Genomic DNA, 20,500 nt, shown 5'->3' on the forward strand with positions numbered 1-20,500 from the left:
CTATGGAGCCCCACTGTGGGGTTACTCTCACTGTGGTAAACTACAGACAGTAGAAAATCACTTTCTTAGGTCTTTATTGGGTGTTCCACAATCTACACCAGTCCTATCGATACACACTGAGTTAGGGTTGGGATATATCACTGACTTGCTCCAACTAGCGCCCCTAATATGTTGGACCAAAATCTGGCTGAACAAGGACATTACACTAAACCATACTATTCTTAGGGACTGCATGTCCTTGGATAATGCCTCAAAGATTCCGTGGCTGGAATACGTAAAGGGGGAGATGGGCAGACTTGGCAGGCCTGACCTTTTTAGTCACCCAAACACTATACTTAGGGAAGACCTGAAATGGATTAAAGAAAACTTTATGAGGAGGGCAACCCAAACACGGGAGGAGAAAGAACTAACTAAACCTAGAGCTAGAGCCAACTTCCTCCTTCTGACTACGCCCCAAATTGAACCTTATCTAAAAATCGTGAGCAGACCATTCCATCGTCATTTGCTCATTAGATTTAGGTTCAATATAATCCAATACTCCCTGGGTGATTTTCCTGTGTGGGGTGTTCCCGATGAGTCTACCCCATGTAGCTGCGATAATTTTTCTGAGCAGACCCTCCTGCATTTCGTCATGTTTTGTAGCCACTATAAAGAGAGTAGAATGAGGTTTTTGGCACCCATTTTAAGAGACGCAGGTTTTGTCCAGGTACGCCCTGCTCTACTTTACTTGCAGTTATTAGGTAGCACCAGGACAACCCTCGGGGTTGCTAGCTTCCTGGTCGCAGCCATGCGTGGAAGGGTGACCTCACTATCTTGTATTCGCTGCTATTGTTTTTTAACTATATTTAACCTTTTTTATACTGTGTATAAATTATATTGGTGTGAACTTTTATATCTACGTACAGTGGACATTGTTACAGATTTTGACCCCTGAATGTCTTTTAACTTCATGAAATTTGTTACACTGTAATTAATTTCTAAATTTATGCTGTCTTGCTGCTTTTATGATTTTAAATGTAATCGAATAAAGCTTGTTTTGACTTGACTCGACCAGGATATAGTTCTGATTTCTGTGAAATGCTCTAGGGCAGAAACAGTTTTTCGTCAAAAAGGTGAGAGCAATCAACCGGCATGTACATTAAGGATGTTTGGACAACACCGGAGAAGCCAGCAGACTTCATCCAGGCATGGCGCCGAAGCCCCATAATACCAGCCATTGATTAACCCCAGCAGTTAGTCATGTGCAAGTCACAAAGTTTTACAAATTTCGCTGAATGGTGGCCATACTGGACAGTCTGAGTAAGGGATGTTCAAAGGCCATCTGGAACGGACTGTGAAACTTGTGCCACCGTGATCCAAAGGGGGTGAAACAAGCGGCTTGAAAATACACTCACAAAGTGTCTCTGTTCGATTTGACTCGCAATAGGGGGTGGGGGAGAGGTGAGAAATGGTAGGGAAGGAGTTATAATCTTAGGGATTTACCTTACTGGTTGGCGCCTGCCCCACTAAGCTCTCTAGCTTAGGATGCTGTGTAAGGAAGGTTCGGTCTACTGGCGCTGGAGGTAAGTGACATACCTAATAAATGGAGGTCCTAAACATAGTGTTGCCCAAAGTGCCCAAGAGAGTATCCGTGAGGACCTCATTAAATTGGAATAGAGGTTATATAGGTGCTTGGCCAGGCTTGGGTACCTTACTCTGCACATTAGTCTTCACTTCCATGGTTGGGAGTGGTTGGTCCAATACTTTCTGCTGCCCTTTCCATATCTACAGCAAAAAGAGGCGCTTTCCTCAGAAGTTTCTAGGTTTGGAAGTGTAACTATAACTTCATTTCAATTGTTGTTTTAAAGGAATTGCTACACTTTTATAAACAAAGTTAATTTGTTATGAGTAAACTTACGTTTAAAAAATTATTTTCAGTCCATAAATGCCTATTTATTCCATGTCAGTGAAAATAAAAGTGATCTAACAAAACATATCTTTACTTTAGTAATAAAAAACACATTATGCAGTTATTCGATTGCAAGGGCCAAATCCCTTGCTGTTGCCATATTATTGTAGAACTAAACGTGATTTCATTTTGTAATCCTCTATGCAAGAGCACCTCTTCATCAAAACTCAAATAGACTAATTAATAAGATTTTAATTAACACAAGAGTAACCTCATTTGCTTTGGTTCTGGTTAAAAGCCTCTGTTCAGAACGTCTTCATGTGGAAAAAAAAACCAGTGGCGTGAACCATACATACAGATCCATAAAGAGTAATGTGCTTCTTAGTGTTATCGCAAGACAAAGCCAAGAAGGGCATCATCACACTTGTTCAGCAATCCCTTCCCCCCCCCCACACAATTCCTAAATTAGGATCATGTCCGCGCTATATAAAACTTTTTAAATAAATAAACATATCCTTTACTTTACATGAACAAAGGTAAATAGTAAATTATAATACACAATATACAGTCACATGTATTAACATTACAATTTTTCCAAGAACATGCTGTTCACCTCTGTACAATATACAAATAATTACTATCAAAACAAGCTTCAGAAAAAATGTTCCACTCCAGAATCCAACTCACCCAACATGTTCAAAGTGCCAATAGTGTTGGTCTTCAATGTCTTGATAGGATTATACATGTAATTAGGAGGGGATGCTGGAGAAGCTAAATGATAAATTTGATCCACTGTGGGGGATAAACAATTACATTAAAGAAAAAATGAATGGTGCATCAATGCAAACTTTACATGTAATGCAGTCAAACTTTAAACTATTGAATTGACACCATATGCAAAAACACTGGAATAACTAGGGGGAAACAGTTTGCTAATAGAATCAGATGCTTTGCAACATATGAAGACTGAAAACCATCTGTTCAACAAAACCATGGTCATTTATCGAGAAAATGCTTGATACGCTTCAAATAGCTCAATTTTTGACTGGACTGGAAAGGGCTTCAGAAGCTGATTGACCGCAGATTAGTGGGTTGTTTTAGAAAGAGAATACACTTTTACTAGTTTCGAACTAAAAGCAAGTCAATCACAGAACAATGGTACATGACAATTCATGGGTATTCTAGTTAAACAAACACCTAATTTATCAGTCTGCTGTTGTTTGGTCACCAAGAGGAGAAACAGGAGCATATGGTTACGAATTTAAGACGCTTCAAACTTTGAGTGGTCTAAAGTGGTATTGCAAGGTCATGTCAATTTTACTCAATGCTTGATCACTGAGACTTTACAAGAATTACCAAAGCCAATAGGTCTCACCTATGCAATTGCTATTGACTTTGGCAATGGGTTTTAGCCATGTTATATACCAATGTGGCTGGTGTTCAGCATGGCTAAAAGTTGGTAGAGTGGGGGAGTGGGTTAGATTGGGGTAGATTGGGGTGGAGTGGGGTAGAAGGGAGTGGAGTAGAGTGCAGTGGGGTACATTGAGGTAGAGTGTAGTGCGGTAGATTGGGATAGATTGGAGTGAAGTGGGGTGGACTGGAGTGAGATAGAGTGTGGTAGATTGGAGTGGTGTAGACTGAAGTGGAGAAGAGTGGAGACTGGAGTGCAATAGATGGAGTGGTGTAGTGCAGAGTATGCATGGTGTGGTAGCGCACTGTCATTACAAAACAATTGCTGTGCAGCAAAGTCAACTGAAATGGCTTTAAAACTAGGCAGCTTCAAACCACATGAGATGCAACCAGAAAAACTACTAGCTTTATTATGTGTAGTTATTCTGTAAATCAACCTCTCTACAGGATCACCTCCCTGACAAGATGGTATTCTTCTTGCAGAGGAATGGATGTATTTTTTTTTTTATATATCGAAGGGAATATGTGGAGGTAATACATAACACTTTGAAATGTAAATGAAATTTGAATGTAGATAAAAAAAACTTAAAGACACTTGTCACCACTTCTGTTACACTTTGGTGAATGGAAAAAGAAATTGAAAAGTTCTCCACTGGCAGTTAAGAAGATAAAACGCTTAGTTTAACATTGGAAGCATTTAAAGATTACATAATTTTAAGAAGAAAAAAAAAAGACTTGCATCCAGTCTTACAACTGACCTTCAATGTAGAGTGGCTCTACAACGTCGTGGTTAATGAGTTCAAAGTTCTCATGGCCAATCCAATGTTCCACGTTTCTTTTCCTGCCCGTAAAGAAGTTGTCCACCACTGTGACTTCATGACCGTCCATCATAAGTTGGTCAGTAAGATGAGAACCCACAAACCCTGCTCCTCCAGTTATCTGTATTAGGACAGCATGCATGAAATATTTACACCACCACCATCAAAAGGTCCCCAAACAAAAATGCAGCTTGATCAATAAATTGGTCGCAATTTCACATTTTTATAATTTCTTGGACACTGGAATGAGCTAGTTTCATGTCTATATGACCACAAAAAAAACATAAGAATGCAGGAAGAGTCATCTGGTCAATTCTGGCAGTTTTATAGCAAATTGAATCTGCTATTTGCCATCGCATACACACAGTTTCTTACTCAGCAGACTAACTCACTCTCCCCAATAAGCTGGGCACAGTAGGACTCATTCTGGCTCCTTTTGCATTCTTGCTGCACAAACACATTTATTCTGAAGCCGACTGATAATCAATGCTCTGATGGCAGCTAGATCACCAAGAACGATTCAGTGGATGACACATGAAAAATAAATCTTCTCTTATTTGTTAGTAGCGTAAGTCTTGAAAAGTGTTGCAGTGGAAAACATTAGCAAGGCCAGAACCCAATACAACTACTTGTAGAGTTTGTTCAAATAGTAACAGCTTGTCAACATTAACCACTTTTAATGGTGTAAAAAGATGTGATGTGATTCTTGATTAGATTCTGGATTTCCAATGTATAGTCTATATTAATTGTTATTAATTACTTCTAGTACATATCCAGTAAATCATTTATTCTCAGGAACAAAAGCGAACACAAATAAAGCTATCTGCTTGAAGTGAACCCTTCGTGGGGGACAGCTAGCTTTCCATTCGAGTTAGCATGTACAGCTTCAGAAATCCACACACAACAGTTATTAATTATCAGTATGGGAATCAGTAAGGCAATTGAGTGCATATCCTCAACTGCGTGTGCTGGTTACAAATACATATTTCAAGGGCTTTCTGCGTGCATGCTGGCAGATCTCATCAAGTGAAACAAGTTGTTGAAAGACATATACATTCTAGCTATGACTCCAAAGGAACTGCTCCACGGTTCAGACAAAAGTTATCTGCTAAACAAAACGTCCTTTGACCACACCACATTGTTTAAATTTAACTTATTGTGATGTACAAATAGCTGCAAATATCAAGTTAAAAGACCTTGACACAAAAAAAACTCAACAGGCTTAAAATATATTGGAGGCAAGGAATGGTTGATAAAAATAATGTGTTTAAAGGACAGGCACCTTTGTCAGACTCTAATATGTACAAATAGAACCACCACTAGACTATAAACAGTGAGTAAGTAGATAATATAATAATTTGTTTATCAGACTTTCAACAGCACCAAGATGCCACTATATTTGCAAAAATGTATTTATCATATCAAAATGAAGCAAGGCACAGGTACTAAATAACAAATAAGTTATCTCCGGTAATTCTCTTTCTGGTGAATATTCTAGGTAACCGCAAACTCCTCACCAGGTGCCAGACTGGATATGGAAATGTTTGGTCTTTGAATGCTCCCATCCGCCCCCTGGTGGCTCAATGCGGCTGGCATGTACTCTGTAAAGTGGATTCCTAACTTGTAACCATTTTGAATTGTTAAAAAGAGGCCACACCATAGAATAGAAGGCGAGAGGGTAGTGAGGAATCTGTGATTAGATGTATTCACCAGAGTGTGTGTTATGGAAGGGAAGTTACTTGTTATTCCTATGGATAGTCAAGGACCGGCACTCAATGTGATAATGCCGTGGTCGCAGCCTTAGCCCTGGTGGCTCATACCTTCTGGTGGCTGCTTCTTGGCTGGAGAGTCCTCCTCTGCATAGTCTTCCCTTTCTTTGTCCCACACAACCCACAAAAAGCTGATCATTCACATGGTGTTCTTAGTACGATCAATATAAAAGCTTAAAGCCTTTTTGGGGTCCAGCTGATGAAGACTCTACTCTTTTGATGGGGGAGTATGGGAAAAAGAACATAAGCAGGATGATAGATTGCCCACCGTGGAAAGGAGTCCCACCATTAGGCAAGAAGGCTTTGAGTTCAAGACACCAGTGAAGATTCACCGACAATATTGAAACTCACACATGCGACAAGCTGAAGGAATCGCAATGAGTGAGATAGCCTTGAAAGTTCAAGAGACGTAGTGAGCAGCTATGCATCAAAGGGCATTCACATAGGAAACGTTAAGAACAAACTAAGGTCCCACTGTGGTAACACAGATGGTTTAGGAGGAAACATGCGTGTCAAGCCTTTTCATAAACCTCATCACAACAGGTGATTTAAGCAAGGCCTGTTGATACACCAAACGCAAAATGTCCAAAAAGGGCACCAAATAACCATTCATTGTGCCCTCTGCAAGACAGCGAGACAAAGAAACATTTCTGTTTTTCTTAAATGACAGCTTAGATAGTAAAAGGTGAATCTTAAGTTTATGACACACCAAGTCACAAACTTGTCCCATTGCCCAGCATAAATGAACTTTGTGGAAGAGCGTCTGGTGGTGAGAGTGAGACCCACTACTTCAAGCTGCACAAATGCAGTCAACTGCTGCCGCTCAAACTTCATGCCGGCTGAAGTGTAGTTTGTGTATATTCCGGTGGAGGACCCAGTCTTGTTGCTGAGACAGAAGATCCTCCCAAAGTGGCAGCCTGACCGGAGGACAGGTGCTCATTTCCCGAATAGCTCCTAGGGCCACACTCTCCTCGCACAATTCAGAGCCAGTAGAATGACTTGGGGCCCGTGGTTCCTGATCTTTTTCAGAACTCTGGGTGGAAGAGGAAATACATACAGGAGCAGAGAGCTCCATTTCAGCCACATTTAATCTTCTAGTGAGTATTCTCACAGAAACTCCAATGAGCAAAATTCAACATGGTGTTCGACAGTGGTGAAAAGATCTAGCTAGGGTTCTGCCGGAAGATCTCCTGTGCCATCTTGGGTATGTAATCACCACTCATGGTCTGCCAGACACAATCTGGTGTGCTTGTCTGTTTTGGATTTCAAGGACCATGCCTGATTCGTGATAAGATTGATACTCTGTTGCTCCAAACAAGTCCAGAAGCTAGAACCTCCTGCCCCGGGTTCGGAACCCCACTCCACTCGATTTGTTTAAGGAGGTTTAACTTTGTGTGTATGTGTGGTCTACGACTGCCTGTGGAGAGCCAGTCTTCAACAACATATTGCAGAGTTAAGGGAAAGCTACTATCCTTTACCCCCAAAAGATGGGCAGCGACCACCACCATCTTTTTCATTAACACCCGATGAGCACTGGTGAGGCCGAGGAGGAGCACGGCAAACTGAAAATGACCTTGTCATAAATTAAACAACAGGTAACATCTGTTCAATTGCAAGACAGGCTTATGGAAATTAGTGTCCAGCAGGTCCAAGGACACTATCCAGGGCAAACAGGATCGTGGCCAGTATGAGAATTTTGATTTTGCCATTCAGAGGTAGCAGCTCTAAAATGGGCTCAAGGCCTCTATTCTTCCTCAGCAAAAGGAAATAGTGAGAGTAGCAAATTTATTAGAGGTCAGAACTCTTCTGATAGCCCCCAAGGAAAGTAGGACTCAAACCTCTAGCAAAAGGAATGGGCAGGCATTCCTCTGAGATTTGCTCTGGTGTGGTGTGGTGGTGATCCGGGGGAGCTGAATGAAAGGGTAGGGCACAGACTTGCTTAACGATTTGAAGGATTCATCTCTCAGATATAATGGAACACACCCTGTGAAAATGTGCTTTATCCTGCCTCTCACAGGTTGGTTGTGTACCACTCAAGGCACACTATAGTGGCTTGGTGGCTGCTGTCGCTGGGTATGGGGACTGGGAGTACTGGTAACCTTGTTGGCCTGAATGTTGCAGGCCAGATCCACATTCTTTGCCTTGAAAGCACTGGGGTGATTGAAGCTGCGGTTGGAGAAACTGACAACGCCTTCCTGCCAGCCCCCTAGGGAACCCTCAGAATTTCATAGAACTGCCAAGCACCAGAAGACCCAGGAAGATTGTTGTGCCCCTAATTTTTTAAAAAATGTTCAAAGAAAGAATTGGCTTTCTAACCAAACAGGTCTGAACTATCGAAAAGCATTTCCAAATTAGATGCCAGTAAGTCTCCAGAAAGTCTTGTGGAGAGCATCCACATAGGGTGGCAGAGCATCACAATGGTGCCAAACGCCCTTCCCAAACAATCTATTGCATCAAGGCCAACACAAGTCATGAATTCTTTGAGATAGTGAGGCCCTTAGGTTTTCCAGTTCTGCTATCAAGATCTTGCTGGCTATGTCCCAGATGGCTTGCATGTATTGGCCCTATAAGCATACTGTGCTGAACTGTCCTGAACGATTGCAATACTAGGCTACCTGAGGAGGAAAAAGAAGGGTATTAGTCTTGGTATCAAATAGAGGGAAGTTGTAGGTCCAAGATCTCAGATGCTTGTCAGAATACGACTGCAAAAAATGCACTCTCTTACGGTTGGTTATTCAAATGGCTAATGAAACCCTGTATCAGGGGAAGTATCAAGCCCACTGGCCTCTTGCAAGTCTATGTAAAAATTGTCATCATCATAAATGAGGGAGTAGACCATCCCTCTCCCCACATCATCTATGTGTGGAGGTAAAATTTGAAGCCATAAAAGTGGAGCCGCTGATGAAGTGTTCTGGAGGTACTGGATCAGGGCCAAACTTTATGGCCACAATGTGCTCCTTAACAATTTCATAGCATGACTTTGGTCGGGTCACACACTAGAAACAGCATCTAATCCTCTTCCGCACCAATAAAGTTGGTTGGAGTTATTGGAGAAGGGTGTGGAGCAATGATGGAAGTTTGTACCGGAGTCAGAATGGCCCTCGTAATGGGTTCAAGTGGTTGAGACTGTGTCAAGGACAGATCCGCTGGTGGTTATCTGTTTGGAGACTCTTTCGGATCCTTGGAGCCTGAAGGTACGCCAGAGGGAGATGGACGGACTTCAAATATCTGCAGCATGAGTTTAGGAAATTTGTGGTGCACTGGGATCAATTGTAGAATTGGAAGGAGAGAGAATGATATTGTCATACCCTCAATCCTTCTCTTTTGATAGAGACTGGCAGTTTGGGTAGAGTCCCGCTACTCTTTCTTCTGTTTGCATTTGGACTTTGATTTTGACTGGAGGACTCCAACAACGATGCTGACATCTTGCAAGAGTGGCAGCAAGCCGAGCTCTAGACTTGGGGAGAGACCTACTTGAGGCCCATGACTGTGTTCAGCAAGGTACAGCTTCACCTCGGTCCCGGATCACCTTTGGGTGCATGATAGCACAATTGTTGCATGACTTAGAGTCATGTCCTGCAATGAAGCACTTAGGACACATCAAATGTAGGTCCGTGACCAACATGTGTTTTCTATAGACACAGCATGGTTGAAACTTGCAGTGTTAGGAGTGGACATCATTCACTAGCACAATTTCATTAGCCTTCCAACGACTCCTAAAAAATTGTTGGAAGGCTAATGAAATTTGGAGAGGAGTACTGGATCCACATTAAGAAGCACAGCAACAAAGGAACTTAAGTCAGCCAGCAAGTGTAGCGTTTACATGCGGCTCAGTCATCACTTCTGTGGCAGTACAGAGTCAAAATGGAGCCACACTGCAACGCCAAGTAGCATTATGAGAGAACATTTTCCAGATTCATGCTGTACCCTGAAGAGTTTTTTAAGGTGAGGAATCTACAGCTAGACATATCTGTCTGAAATACATAACAGTCTACTAAAGGCTTAAGCTGAGGCCCTAAGGTTAACCAAATCAAAGACAATTACAGCACACTCCTGAACAAGGCCAGATTAGAATCTAGGCAGAAGAAACAGAAATAAGACCTGGACCAAGTCAGATAGAGAGGGATACAGACATTGAAGATATACAAATTGTGCCACAACTAAATGAGAATAAAAGAGCAATTGAAGAAAACCAAAGCACAGTGCCAGCCAAAAGGCTCAGGAAGGGAGATAAGCGGCCTGGGTTTGTCAAAAGACCGAAAATTCGTCTTAAATCAATAAATGAAGAACCAGAGCAAGTAAACAAAATATCATGTCAAACTGGGCTTTCCACAGAACAACCAAGAAGGAAAAGTCCATGACTAAAAAGACTGAATAATAAGTTCAGAGGCCCTGAACGGACCGATCTCATCCTTGAAGATTTTGAAAATGTAGAACTAAGTGATGAAAGTGATGACGAACTGATTAATAACCCAACAGATGAAAAAGTGAGTCCAACTTGAAAATTTCACAGGTTAAAATTCTTTTAAAGGTCTCAAAGAGGGGCTAAGTCTCCTTAATCAAAAATGGCTGATTATACGGTTAATGGTAAACCGAAAAGAAACTGCTTAACAACATGCTGTAGAATATGCACATGTAGTGTAGTAATGGTACTCATAGTATGGTTAGGACTTACAGTAGCTATTCCTTATCTAATGAGGAAAGGTGAGAAGAATGACACTAACATTCATGAGAAAGTAGATGTACCTGAAAAGTTAAATATACATGGAGGAATAGATAATTTGAGGCAGCAAAGAGTAGAATTAGAAGCATCAGATGAGGAAGGATTGCATTACGATAAAGTTAGAAATAGAACACACTTGAATGTATTTGCAAATTTATTAGTACATTATGTGGAGGCAATGGAAATAAGTGATTGCTACGTTTGTATGAAGTTACCATTGTCTGTAGCGGAAAGTGTCACTTATCACCATTTGCCCCTGACCTATGGTATTTCATGTAGTATTTTAGCTAGTTTATTTCACAAAAAAGGACCCTTGCAGTATTATTATTCTAACTCAGACGTGATTTTCTCTGAACTTCCTATACATACTTACCTGAATCCTGTACACACTAAAAGTGACATAACTCGTTATAGGGGTGAATATTTCCTAACAGTAGGTACAATAGATATAGCTGAGGCACAAAAGAATAATTTAATATGCATTTTACATGAAGAAGAAAATATATTTTTGAATTTAGTTGAGAAAAGGAGAGAGGATTTCCAGAGAAAAGCTACTGAACAAAAACGAAAATTTCCTAAATGGGCAGAAAATAAAGAATACACCTAGAATGGCAAAACTCATGCCGCTATGTTGCTGGACTTTGAAAAGAAAGGGAAACCCTGTCTCCACATGGAGAGAACAAGTTATTATAGCAATATATTCATTGGTTCTAGTGAATGTGAACATAATTATAAAGTAATTGGGGGTTGGGGTTTCAAAGATGGAACTGAACCAGTATTTCCTAGAATTTACTACATATGTGGGAACAAGGCATATTACAAATTGCCTGATCATTGGTATGGGAGTTGCTATTTTGGAATAGTATTCCCAAAGGTATATCATGTAAACAAAATCACTGGAAGCAATGAAGAAACTAATGGACTAATACATAGTAAAAGAGCTAGTTTCGCAGAAATTGTAGGTGATATATTTAGTGCATTTATACCTTCAGTGGGAGTGGTTCTGAATACTCAAAGAATTTGCAAATTGTCAACAGTGGTGGATCATTTATCGACTGACACTGCTGGAGGTTTTTTAATGATCAATACTGAACTAGTTGCCGTAAGGTCAATGGTTTTACAAAATCGACTTGCTCTTGATACATTGTTGGCAAAAGAGGGCGGAGTCTGCAGAATGCTGAAAGCGCAACATTGTTGCACTTACATATCTGACAAAAGTGTAGAACTTAAGGGGTATGTAAGGAATATTACACATTTAGAAAGAGAACTCAAACCACTGGAAGTTGATAGTGCACAGAAGCGACTGACAGATGGTCTCTCCTCTTTAGGTAGTTTGTTTTATAATATAGGTAAAAGTTTTTTAGGTAAAATACTGACGCCAATGGTGGGAATAGCCCTACTGATTTTAGGGATAATAACTTGTTGCAAATGTTGCTAGCATAAAAAGACATATACAGTGAATAAAAGAGGAAAGAAAAGAAATATTAATGAAATTGAATTATAAGAGCACAATGAACATTTGTACAAGAAAGTGAAAAACCTTCACATGAAAAATAGAAAGAAATTTAACAAAGTTTGAAGAAATTGAGTTGGGTGAAATGTGAAAGTTGGCATCTGTTTCATTAATTAGTGATGATATAAAATATCATCAAAGAGGGGATTGATGGAGCAAGGTTGCACACGTAAAAGCGACTTGCTTGTATTCAACCCTCTCGAAAATAATATTAATGTACTAACCAACATGTTTCGTCAGCTTAATATTGCATTACATAACATTTTAGGTATCTAGGGGAAGCTTGTCAATGTGCTTTTACTAACTATAATCTGCTTGCATTAAAATGGCTGCTGCTACGCAGGATTTTCTACTGCGCATGTGTCTGTCACACTCACGTGATATGACGTGTTATCTCGCTTGGTGGGAAACCTTTTGCTTCTGCTCACTAAAACTAAGATGGCTGTTCTGTGTCCTAACGTGCATGAAGCTTGCATAGCTGCTTTGCTAAGCTGCTCGTTTTGCCTAACCTTTAATGCAATAGTTTAAATGAAATAATGGGAATAGAGTAGAGATAAGTCGTATACAGTGCATTCATTTATTCTGTATCTCTAAAACTGTTTCTCTTCTATTCTTGCATGTACCGTATTTGGGCCTGAAATGTACCTCTGAACTCCATCTTTAGAGAGACTGCGCCTGTGCGAAAGAAACCCCAAGCCATTGAAGCTGTGGCATTGAAACAGGGCCAAATCTGACATGGATTGAGAAACTATGAGAAGAGTGAACTCCTCACCCTGCCAGAGGAAGCTGAATTGAATAAATATGTTATTGTTACATTCACTACCGGGCGGAATAAAAAGTACATGGGAAGATAAAGTTATGGGAGGGAACATTTAAATACATATTTGACAAGTTACCTCAGATTAATATGGCGTGAGGACTACTCCTCGTCTTTTTGTCCAATAAAATTGTGGGATTCACACATTTGCAACATTGGGGGGTGGAACACTGACCAGGAAAATAGGGTAGGCTTAGCTAGTTAGACTGTCCAACTTGTCGGAATAGCTGACCTGTCACTGACCCAACGCAGTCAATAGGTGATCGAGAGCAGAGGTGCTGGCGGAGCACTCTGTCAGATAACCCAATCGGGGTTCTGGAGAAGTGTTTCAATGACCCAATTGGGGTTCGACTGTTAGCTGCAGAGAGGGTTTACAACGCTGGCGTTTTGAACTTTAGCTGTGGTGCCAGTCTTAGCCTGTGGTGGTCCTGTCCTGTCCTGATCCAATTTGGTCCGTAACCTGTCCTGATTCTGGTCTGCACCTGTTCTTTTCGCTGGCATCTGCACTTTGGGATTCTTATCCTTTGACTCCGCCTGTGGCCAGGGTTGGTCGTCACACCATTCTAGGTAACTATAAAGTGTGGGTTTGTCATTGTACTGTTTCTTTTCTCCTTCTCTACCCACCCTTTGTCTAAATGCTTAATGATATTTTTCTTTCCAAGTTATTGCACATGTTGTTTCAAATTTTCATCAATTTAATAATACAAGCAATTATTGATTTATTATTGTTTCAAACATTTCTTAGATAAAAGACAAACTTTTCCCGAGTTTGTTGTTATTTAAGAAGCGTTATGTTATTCTACTACCTATTTTCTTGCTAACTACCTTGATCCTTTAGGACTTTAGGTATTGGTGACTTGGATTGGTAAGTTTAATGGTAAAGTTCTCGAATGGTAAAAATTATAATTGATTGTGTGTAAGTTTACCTGTTTAAATATATACATAGTTTATGGGCCCAGGTGAGTATGTTGAGCTTGCGCTCTATCAATTATAAATAAACATCTTCCGCATCATTTGTTGCCATCAGTATGTATGCAAAGTTGAAGGATTTACTATGAAAAGTAGCCCAACAGTGTACGCCATTCAAACAAAGACTTCTGTATCACAAAAGAAACTTACTAGAATTCTTTTACGATCTTTTTCTGAAAGAAATTTCACTGGAGGGTACTTCTGGGTGAAACTATACAAAGAGAAACCAACAACACAAACGTTTATATTCTGGAAAACGTCTTGCTTAACAAAGGAGGCATGAACAGCTCATCCACAGAACCTTCACTGCCTAAAGAGTTCCTCAGACACTTAGTCAATTATCAAACAGTTCTCATCAACAACAGAATTTAAAAGACACCTAGAATACATTCAGATTCAAATGCTACCATCAATTTCTCTTTAACAGCTTTGCAGTGTTTTTTATTTCATTAGGGTATTGACAGTCTGTCTTGCCAACAGTTCTAGCATTACATTCCGGAGATGTTGGCCCATCCTTTGCTTGTACATTGCAGTTATCTCTTTAAGGGAACGCAATTGTGTTATTATGCGGTTATCACACACACACGCACACACTCTGCAAAAGACATCAGCAAGCATAATCACATATCAGTTCTGGCTGCCAAGCTTGTGTTGTACTTCCCTGTGAAAACACACACATTTCCACTTTAGTGTTTACCATTGCATGATTCTAATGCAAGGGGTCTGAGTTATAGGCTGGTTAATAAACAGAAACACACCTTTTTTCTAAGTCTTTGATCTTCTCTCTCAACGGTTCCACGATCTACAAAAAACAAATGGAAAATAAACTTTTTATAAACAAACTGGCAGATTTAAAGTTTCAAAGGCAAAGCAAATGAGCAACCGCCTAAAAAGCAAACAAAGAGATCTATTTATATGGGGAAGAGAGGTTGGACGCAAATGCAGAATAGAACGAGACAAAGCTAGAGATCTGATAGACAGCAGAATTAAAATAGGTTTAAAAGAATGGACATGGAAACTACAAAGGCCATAATAAAGGAGAGGAGTATAGCCAATAGAAGAGCCTTCATGCTATCAGAATATTGCAAATTGTTGTGCCATTAACAGCAGATTGGCAGCAGGAACCGTTCTAACTCTTTTTTATGTTTAAATGAAAGGAACAAATATGGATGAATTCTAGCAGATAAATCCCAAACGTACTATTTAAGCGCTAGACTCTTTAGCACTGGAATCATGTGAAACAGGTTTGTAATACGGAAATAAAACTTTAAGCGATTCTGGAGCTTAGCACTGAGCTATTACAGGTTGCAATTTGGACCGTCTTCTGACGGGAAGGAAGGCAAAGCTTCTACTATTGGTTAACCTAAACATCACCCACATCAAGACTCATTAAACAATGTCAGCCAATGGCTGGTAAAGGTCCAGCTGGCACTTACTTGATACCTATGTTAAGTGCAAGGCATAGAGTACCCTTTGCAAAACAGTAACTTAGTGAATTTAACACACAACATTCTAAAGATATAAAAATACCACTGAAAGCAGCCACAAGCACCAAAAATAAGGAGACAAGCCTTATCATACAGGTATTATCTACTTGCAGCCACGTCCGTGTAGGTAACAGCGGTCGGGCCGTGTTGGGGGGGGGGGGGGGGGGGGATTGGGGGGGGGGGGGTTCGACGGACGATACCGAGGGGAAAATGAATTATTTAATTTTCCCTCTGCATAGTCCCTCAAAACCCCTGCTCACGCGGCCCCTCCGCTGTTACCTGCACGGACCGCGGCTGTCTACTTAAGTCTAAGGTGGAGTACAGTTTTCCGAAAAATGTTTAAGTGTTGTTATAGGTCCTTTTAGATATGAAGGCCTACAGGAAGTGCTCTGTTTGGAGTACAGACGTTGATCTTCAGCTAGCTGGGAAAAGGTTGTCGTTGAAAGTAGGAAATGGAAGGTAAACAGTGCGAACAGGTTTCTAAAAGACAGAAAAAAACATTTCCTGCCGGACTTGAGATCAGGGCCGGTTCTAGGATTTGTGAGGCCCTGGGCTAAAAAGGAATGTGCGATGTCCCTCTGATGTAGATAAGTGGCCCCTTGCAAGGAGACCATTCACAGACACTGTGGGAGGCCTATTGTCCAGCATTTTGTCGCCCCCACAGTTTTAACTCTGATCCCACAAGCATTTCTCACACCTTCAGTCCGATAGGTGAGAGAATTGCTTGTGGGCTGAACGTTAAAACTATGGGGGCGCCAAAATGATGGACAATGGGCCTCCCACAGTGTCTGTGACTGGGTCTCCTTTCAATTGACGGGAGCGTCTCCCTCCCTTATGTATCCAGATACCATCCCTGAGAGGCCCGGGGAGGGGGGTCCCTCCATTTCAAAGAAAGGTGACACCTTTCTTTGAAATGGATCGCCAGGGAACCGACAGGACGCATCACCAGTGCGTGGCCCCATGCTGGTGAGCTGAGTGCGAGGCCCTGGACAGCTGCCCACGCTGCCCATGCCTAGCGCCGGCCCTGCTTGAGATATTAGTGTTATTTGTTACTTCAGTCATTCTCCAAACGGATTTATCAAGATTGAGACACATTTCGGACTGCCACACTAGTAATGGGTTAATTTATCGCTCATGTTTTCTAAACTGATCAATGCTCTTGATAATGCTACGTCAGAGTTCGAAATTACACCGACACTTTGCAAGCCGCAGCTTACTATCACTAACCTCTTCGATTTTCCTTTCTATTCTCTGATCACTGTTTTCTTGTATTGTCTTGCTAGAAGAAGAAAAAATAACATTAAAGTTACACATTGCTTGGCAGTTTCACATGATCGCTGAAAGTCTTGTTCGGAAGACATACCTAAAGAGACATATGGGAAGGTAGCAGACCCGAATACACATTTACAAAACCCACCGTCCGGTCAAACCCTGCTTCTATGCACCTATGCTGCATACCTATGTCAGACTGACCAGAACATAATACCTGCATGTGCTAAATGGCAACAGGACATTTCCAAAATGGGACAGTATTTAAATTTGAGGAACAGGGCGGCGCAGCAAGTCACCTTGCTGCGCTGCCTCACAGAGAAATATCAGGAATGTATCTATTCAATACAGCGCATTCCTGTCCTTTCCCCCTGCGCTGGCGTCGTTTTGGCGCCAACGCAGGCACTATTGCACCACGGCACAAGAGTGTCTGTGTTGTAGGCTGAATTGCTTTTGAGCAGGAAGGGGCACCTTCCTCCCTAAAAACAATCCTGAGAGGCTGTTTTCTCTTTCTATGTGTGCTGCATTTTGCGAGAAATAAAAATATTTCTTCCGGTTTTACCTCTTCTGGGGAGGCATATCTTTTTGGCGCATTCCCAGGTTTACAAGTCCTTATAAATCTTGGAATGCATTTAAAAAAATGGGAGTTGCGTGGGAACACCTACGGCAACGCCCAACGAATGCCTCTCTCGTGCAGAGTAAGGCAACGCAGCGATTGGTGCTGCGTTCACTTACTCCAGATTTTTCAAGGATACACAAAGTGGCGCTGCATGGCTTCCTAAATCTAACTTGGAGGTTTGCATCGCGCAAGTACCACATTGCGGGATGCAAGCATGACGCACAGCTCTCATAAATACGCCCATGGAGTATTGTTTAGTGCAAACCAGCCCAGTGGCCACTACATCCCCCCTCTCATGTTCTAATTCTTAGAGATATGTAATCATGCATTTTACAAGCGAAGGACTAGAGAAGTGTGCAGCAAACCAACCTAAAATCAGTCCAGGCCACAGAGACATGGCTGAGCCAACACACTTCGCTCACAAGTAACTGCTAAAGAAAATGAAGAGGTAAGAAGCAAAGGCGTGTGGATGAACATATGCATGTGTACTACAAGAGAAGCCTGACGTGCAAAACCACTTTCGACAATCCAATATGGATCAAAGTTGTATTTTACAATAGATTCCAGGCTAAGATCGTTGTGGCTCAGGTGGAAGTTACCTCAAAGTACTCCTCTTCTCTGACATTTTACAAGTTATATTAATTGTCTGAGTCGATTCAGGGATATAAAAGAAATAAGGTAGCAAAAAATATTGCAGAACATAAATGTACAAACAGAAAAACAACAATGAAGCATTAATCAAAGATGTATTACCTCATATTGACAAAGTTTCCCCAAACAGCTGAAAAAGAAAATAAAGAAAAAAATCATTAAAGTGCTATTGATCAACATAAACCAAACTTTAAAAAAACAAAACTATTTTTTCCGCATTTCAAAATGTTAAAATCTTACAAATTCGCTAAGAAAGAGCTAACCACATTTCTACTCAAGCAACATATTTCTGTGGCGTTCCTTGCCACCACAGTAGCCATCTCTTTCAAGTGCAACAAGCACCTAAAGATTCTACATCAACTGCATAGCATGCCTCTCTAGGACCATCCAACCCAATTATTCCCCCAAATCACTTATTCACAATTTAAATATTATGTACTCACTACATGTGTATTACTATTTTAATTACAGCTATTAATTAAAACAAATAGCAATAACTTATTAAATAATCTGTAACATCACCAAGTTGCCAAACTGTTGTATTTATGTCATTTACTACGATCCCACTAGGTAGAACTAAAAAATTCGATGATGAAATCAAGGCAGCAGAATTCGGACTGTGCCAGGAAAGAATAAAGGTAAAAATAAGGGAGATCCAATCGGAGAGAACAACATCTAGTTGGAAAGAGTCACAGAGGTAGGGCATTCACAGGGGAGTAATACAAGAGAAGTCTATATCATATAAACCAGCAGAACATATATTTCTGTGTATTCATATATTCCACACAGGAAACAATGGTCACTCAAGTTGAACGGGTAAGGTATACATATGCAATTCCTTTCTCTGTATAAGCAGGTCCTGAATGCATTTGCTTGTGCGGTTTCCACAGTACTAGTCATTGGCATGCCCAGTGATAGGTTAACATTTATCTATCTTCACCCTTTTAATGTACCATACAGGACACTGTCGTCAGTCAGGAGGTAAGACTGCCCTTGCCGACGCTTGACAAAATTTAACTCTTACGTTACAGGAAAGCTCTTTTCACATACGTGCACAGACCTATTTCACTGCTACCCCTCAAGCAATACCAGATACATCTTAAATCAAATGAAACTAAATGCGCTGTGAAAATGGACTTTCTCGTTGATTATTTCTCACTGAGTAGCTACCATCCACCTTTAAAAACAAGCAAAACAAATTTGCATCCACACTGTAGATTACGTAACAAGAGTGGCTACTCCGCCAAACTGACATTTTTCTTGTAGGCTTCAGGCTAGAAGATTGCTTTCAGAATTGGATGAGTTGCAATGCCCAAACCATACGCAGGTAGCACCATTCTCATAGGCCTTCCTGAAGTGTGTGGCTAGTTTGAAAAACTTTGCCAGGGCTGATTTTATTTACCAGTCTGATCCTGCTCCCATGTACCCAGACACTAACTTAATTAGTTAGACTAGCTTGTTCTTCTAAGCATGAGAAGGCGGTCAGTACCGGTAATGCACTTCGTGTACATCCCTTCTAATCAAATTACAGTCCCTTCGTCATCAACTGGTTATCTCAGTTACCAAACTCCTCCTCTCCAGCCCTATATTTACATACATACCACATTCTAGTTTTTAATCCAAATCCATATATGTATACAATTTTGGGCACCTGCCACTGTGCAAATGGTCATTCTGACATACACAACACACAAAGGCACCCAATTTTTAAAGAGTAGTCACTGCATAAAATTCTGCAAGGGGCTACACACACCTACATCATTCTTGTGAAAAGGTTGCAATGTTTAAAAATCAATGGAACGCTTTTAACTCACCCAAGACTTGTTTTCACCTGAAGTGCATGCAACATTAAAATCCGTCTGGCACAGCATTATTGCGGATTTCGAAATTATCTGCAACTTCACTCAAGATGCAACTGGGTTCTGCATTGACTTATACAACTCACCTCCATCTTTTAAATGGCATCATACGCCATTAAAAGAAAAATACTACTCCTTTCCCAAGGCATGTCAGTCTATTACACTTGAACATAACCAAGAAGCAGGCGTGCAACGCCCATTAGGTTGAAATGGCTTTACGCCCCGCCCCCGTCATCTCTAGTCGCTAGGGCTGTGGAGTGCACAGGCACTTCGTCAGGTCGGGCAGGGGCTGACGACTCCGACTCTGTCACATCCAAAGTACTTTGCAGGTCTTCAAAATACATTTATCAGTTCACGGGTCTTTGTGTGGTTTAACTGCTACCAACCCCCTTGCTGTCCCCACTCTTATTCTGGACTGTTGCTGCTACAGTGGGAGAAATAATGAAATGATCTCATTCACAATACAAACGTTTGCATGTAGCAAATTAATATAAAGTGCCCAGACGTTAATATAAAGTATCTAGCCATTCAAGTATCCAGCCATTGGGCTAGTTTTCCTTTAAGCTCCAAAACAGGAATTGAGCCCTCTGATTGGTATATAATTCATCATTTAAACATGTGCCAACAACACAAATCTCAAAAAGAATATTTCTTTAACTTGGAAGAGTGTCACTTCAGGGGTTACTGTGCAAACCTTTTGCGACCTTT

General features: G+C 40.9%; 1 protein-coding gene across 2 annotated transcripts in view; it reads right to left on the reverse strand.

Annotated features, from left to right (window-relative positions):
* LOC144773235 (UDP-glucuronic acid decarboxylase 1) overlaps positions 1 to 20,500 on the reverse strand; it is a 174,559-nt gene that overhangs the window by 82,487 nt on the left and 71,572 nt on the right. For both annotated transcript variants that reach the window (XM_078658142.1, XM_078658141.1), the window contains exons 2-7: positions 18,036 to 18,063; positions 16,622 to 16,673; positions 14,666 to 14,709; positions 14,058 to 14,118; positions 4,057 to 4,237; positions 2,576 to 2,680 (exon numbers count right to left, since the gene is read on the reverse strand). In XM_078658142.1, the coding sequence (XP_078514268.1) occupies positions 2,576 to 2,680; positions 4,057 to 4,237; positions 14,058 to 14,118; positions 14,666 to 14,709; positions 16,622 to 16,673; positions 18,036 to 18,063 (471 nt within the window). The remainder of the gene's footprint in view (positions 1 to 2,575; positions 2,681 to 4,056; positions 4,238 to 14,057; positions 14,119 to 14,665; positions 14,710 to 16,621; positions 16,674 to 18,035; positions 18,064 to 20,500) is intronic.

The sequence above is a fragment of the Lissotriton helveticus genome, chromosome 8 (assembly GCF_964261635.1).
Source record: "Lissotriton helveticus chromosome 8, aLisHel1.1, whole genome shotgun sequence".
NCBI lineage: Eukaryota > Metazoa > Chordata > Amphibia > Caudata > Salamandridae > Lissotriton > Lissotriton helveticus.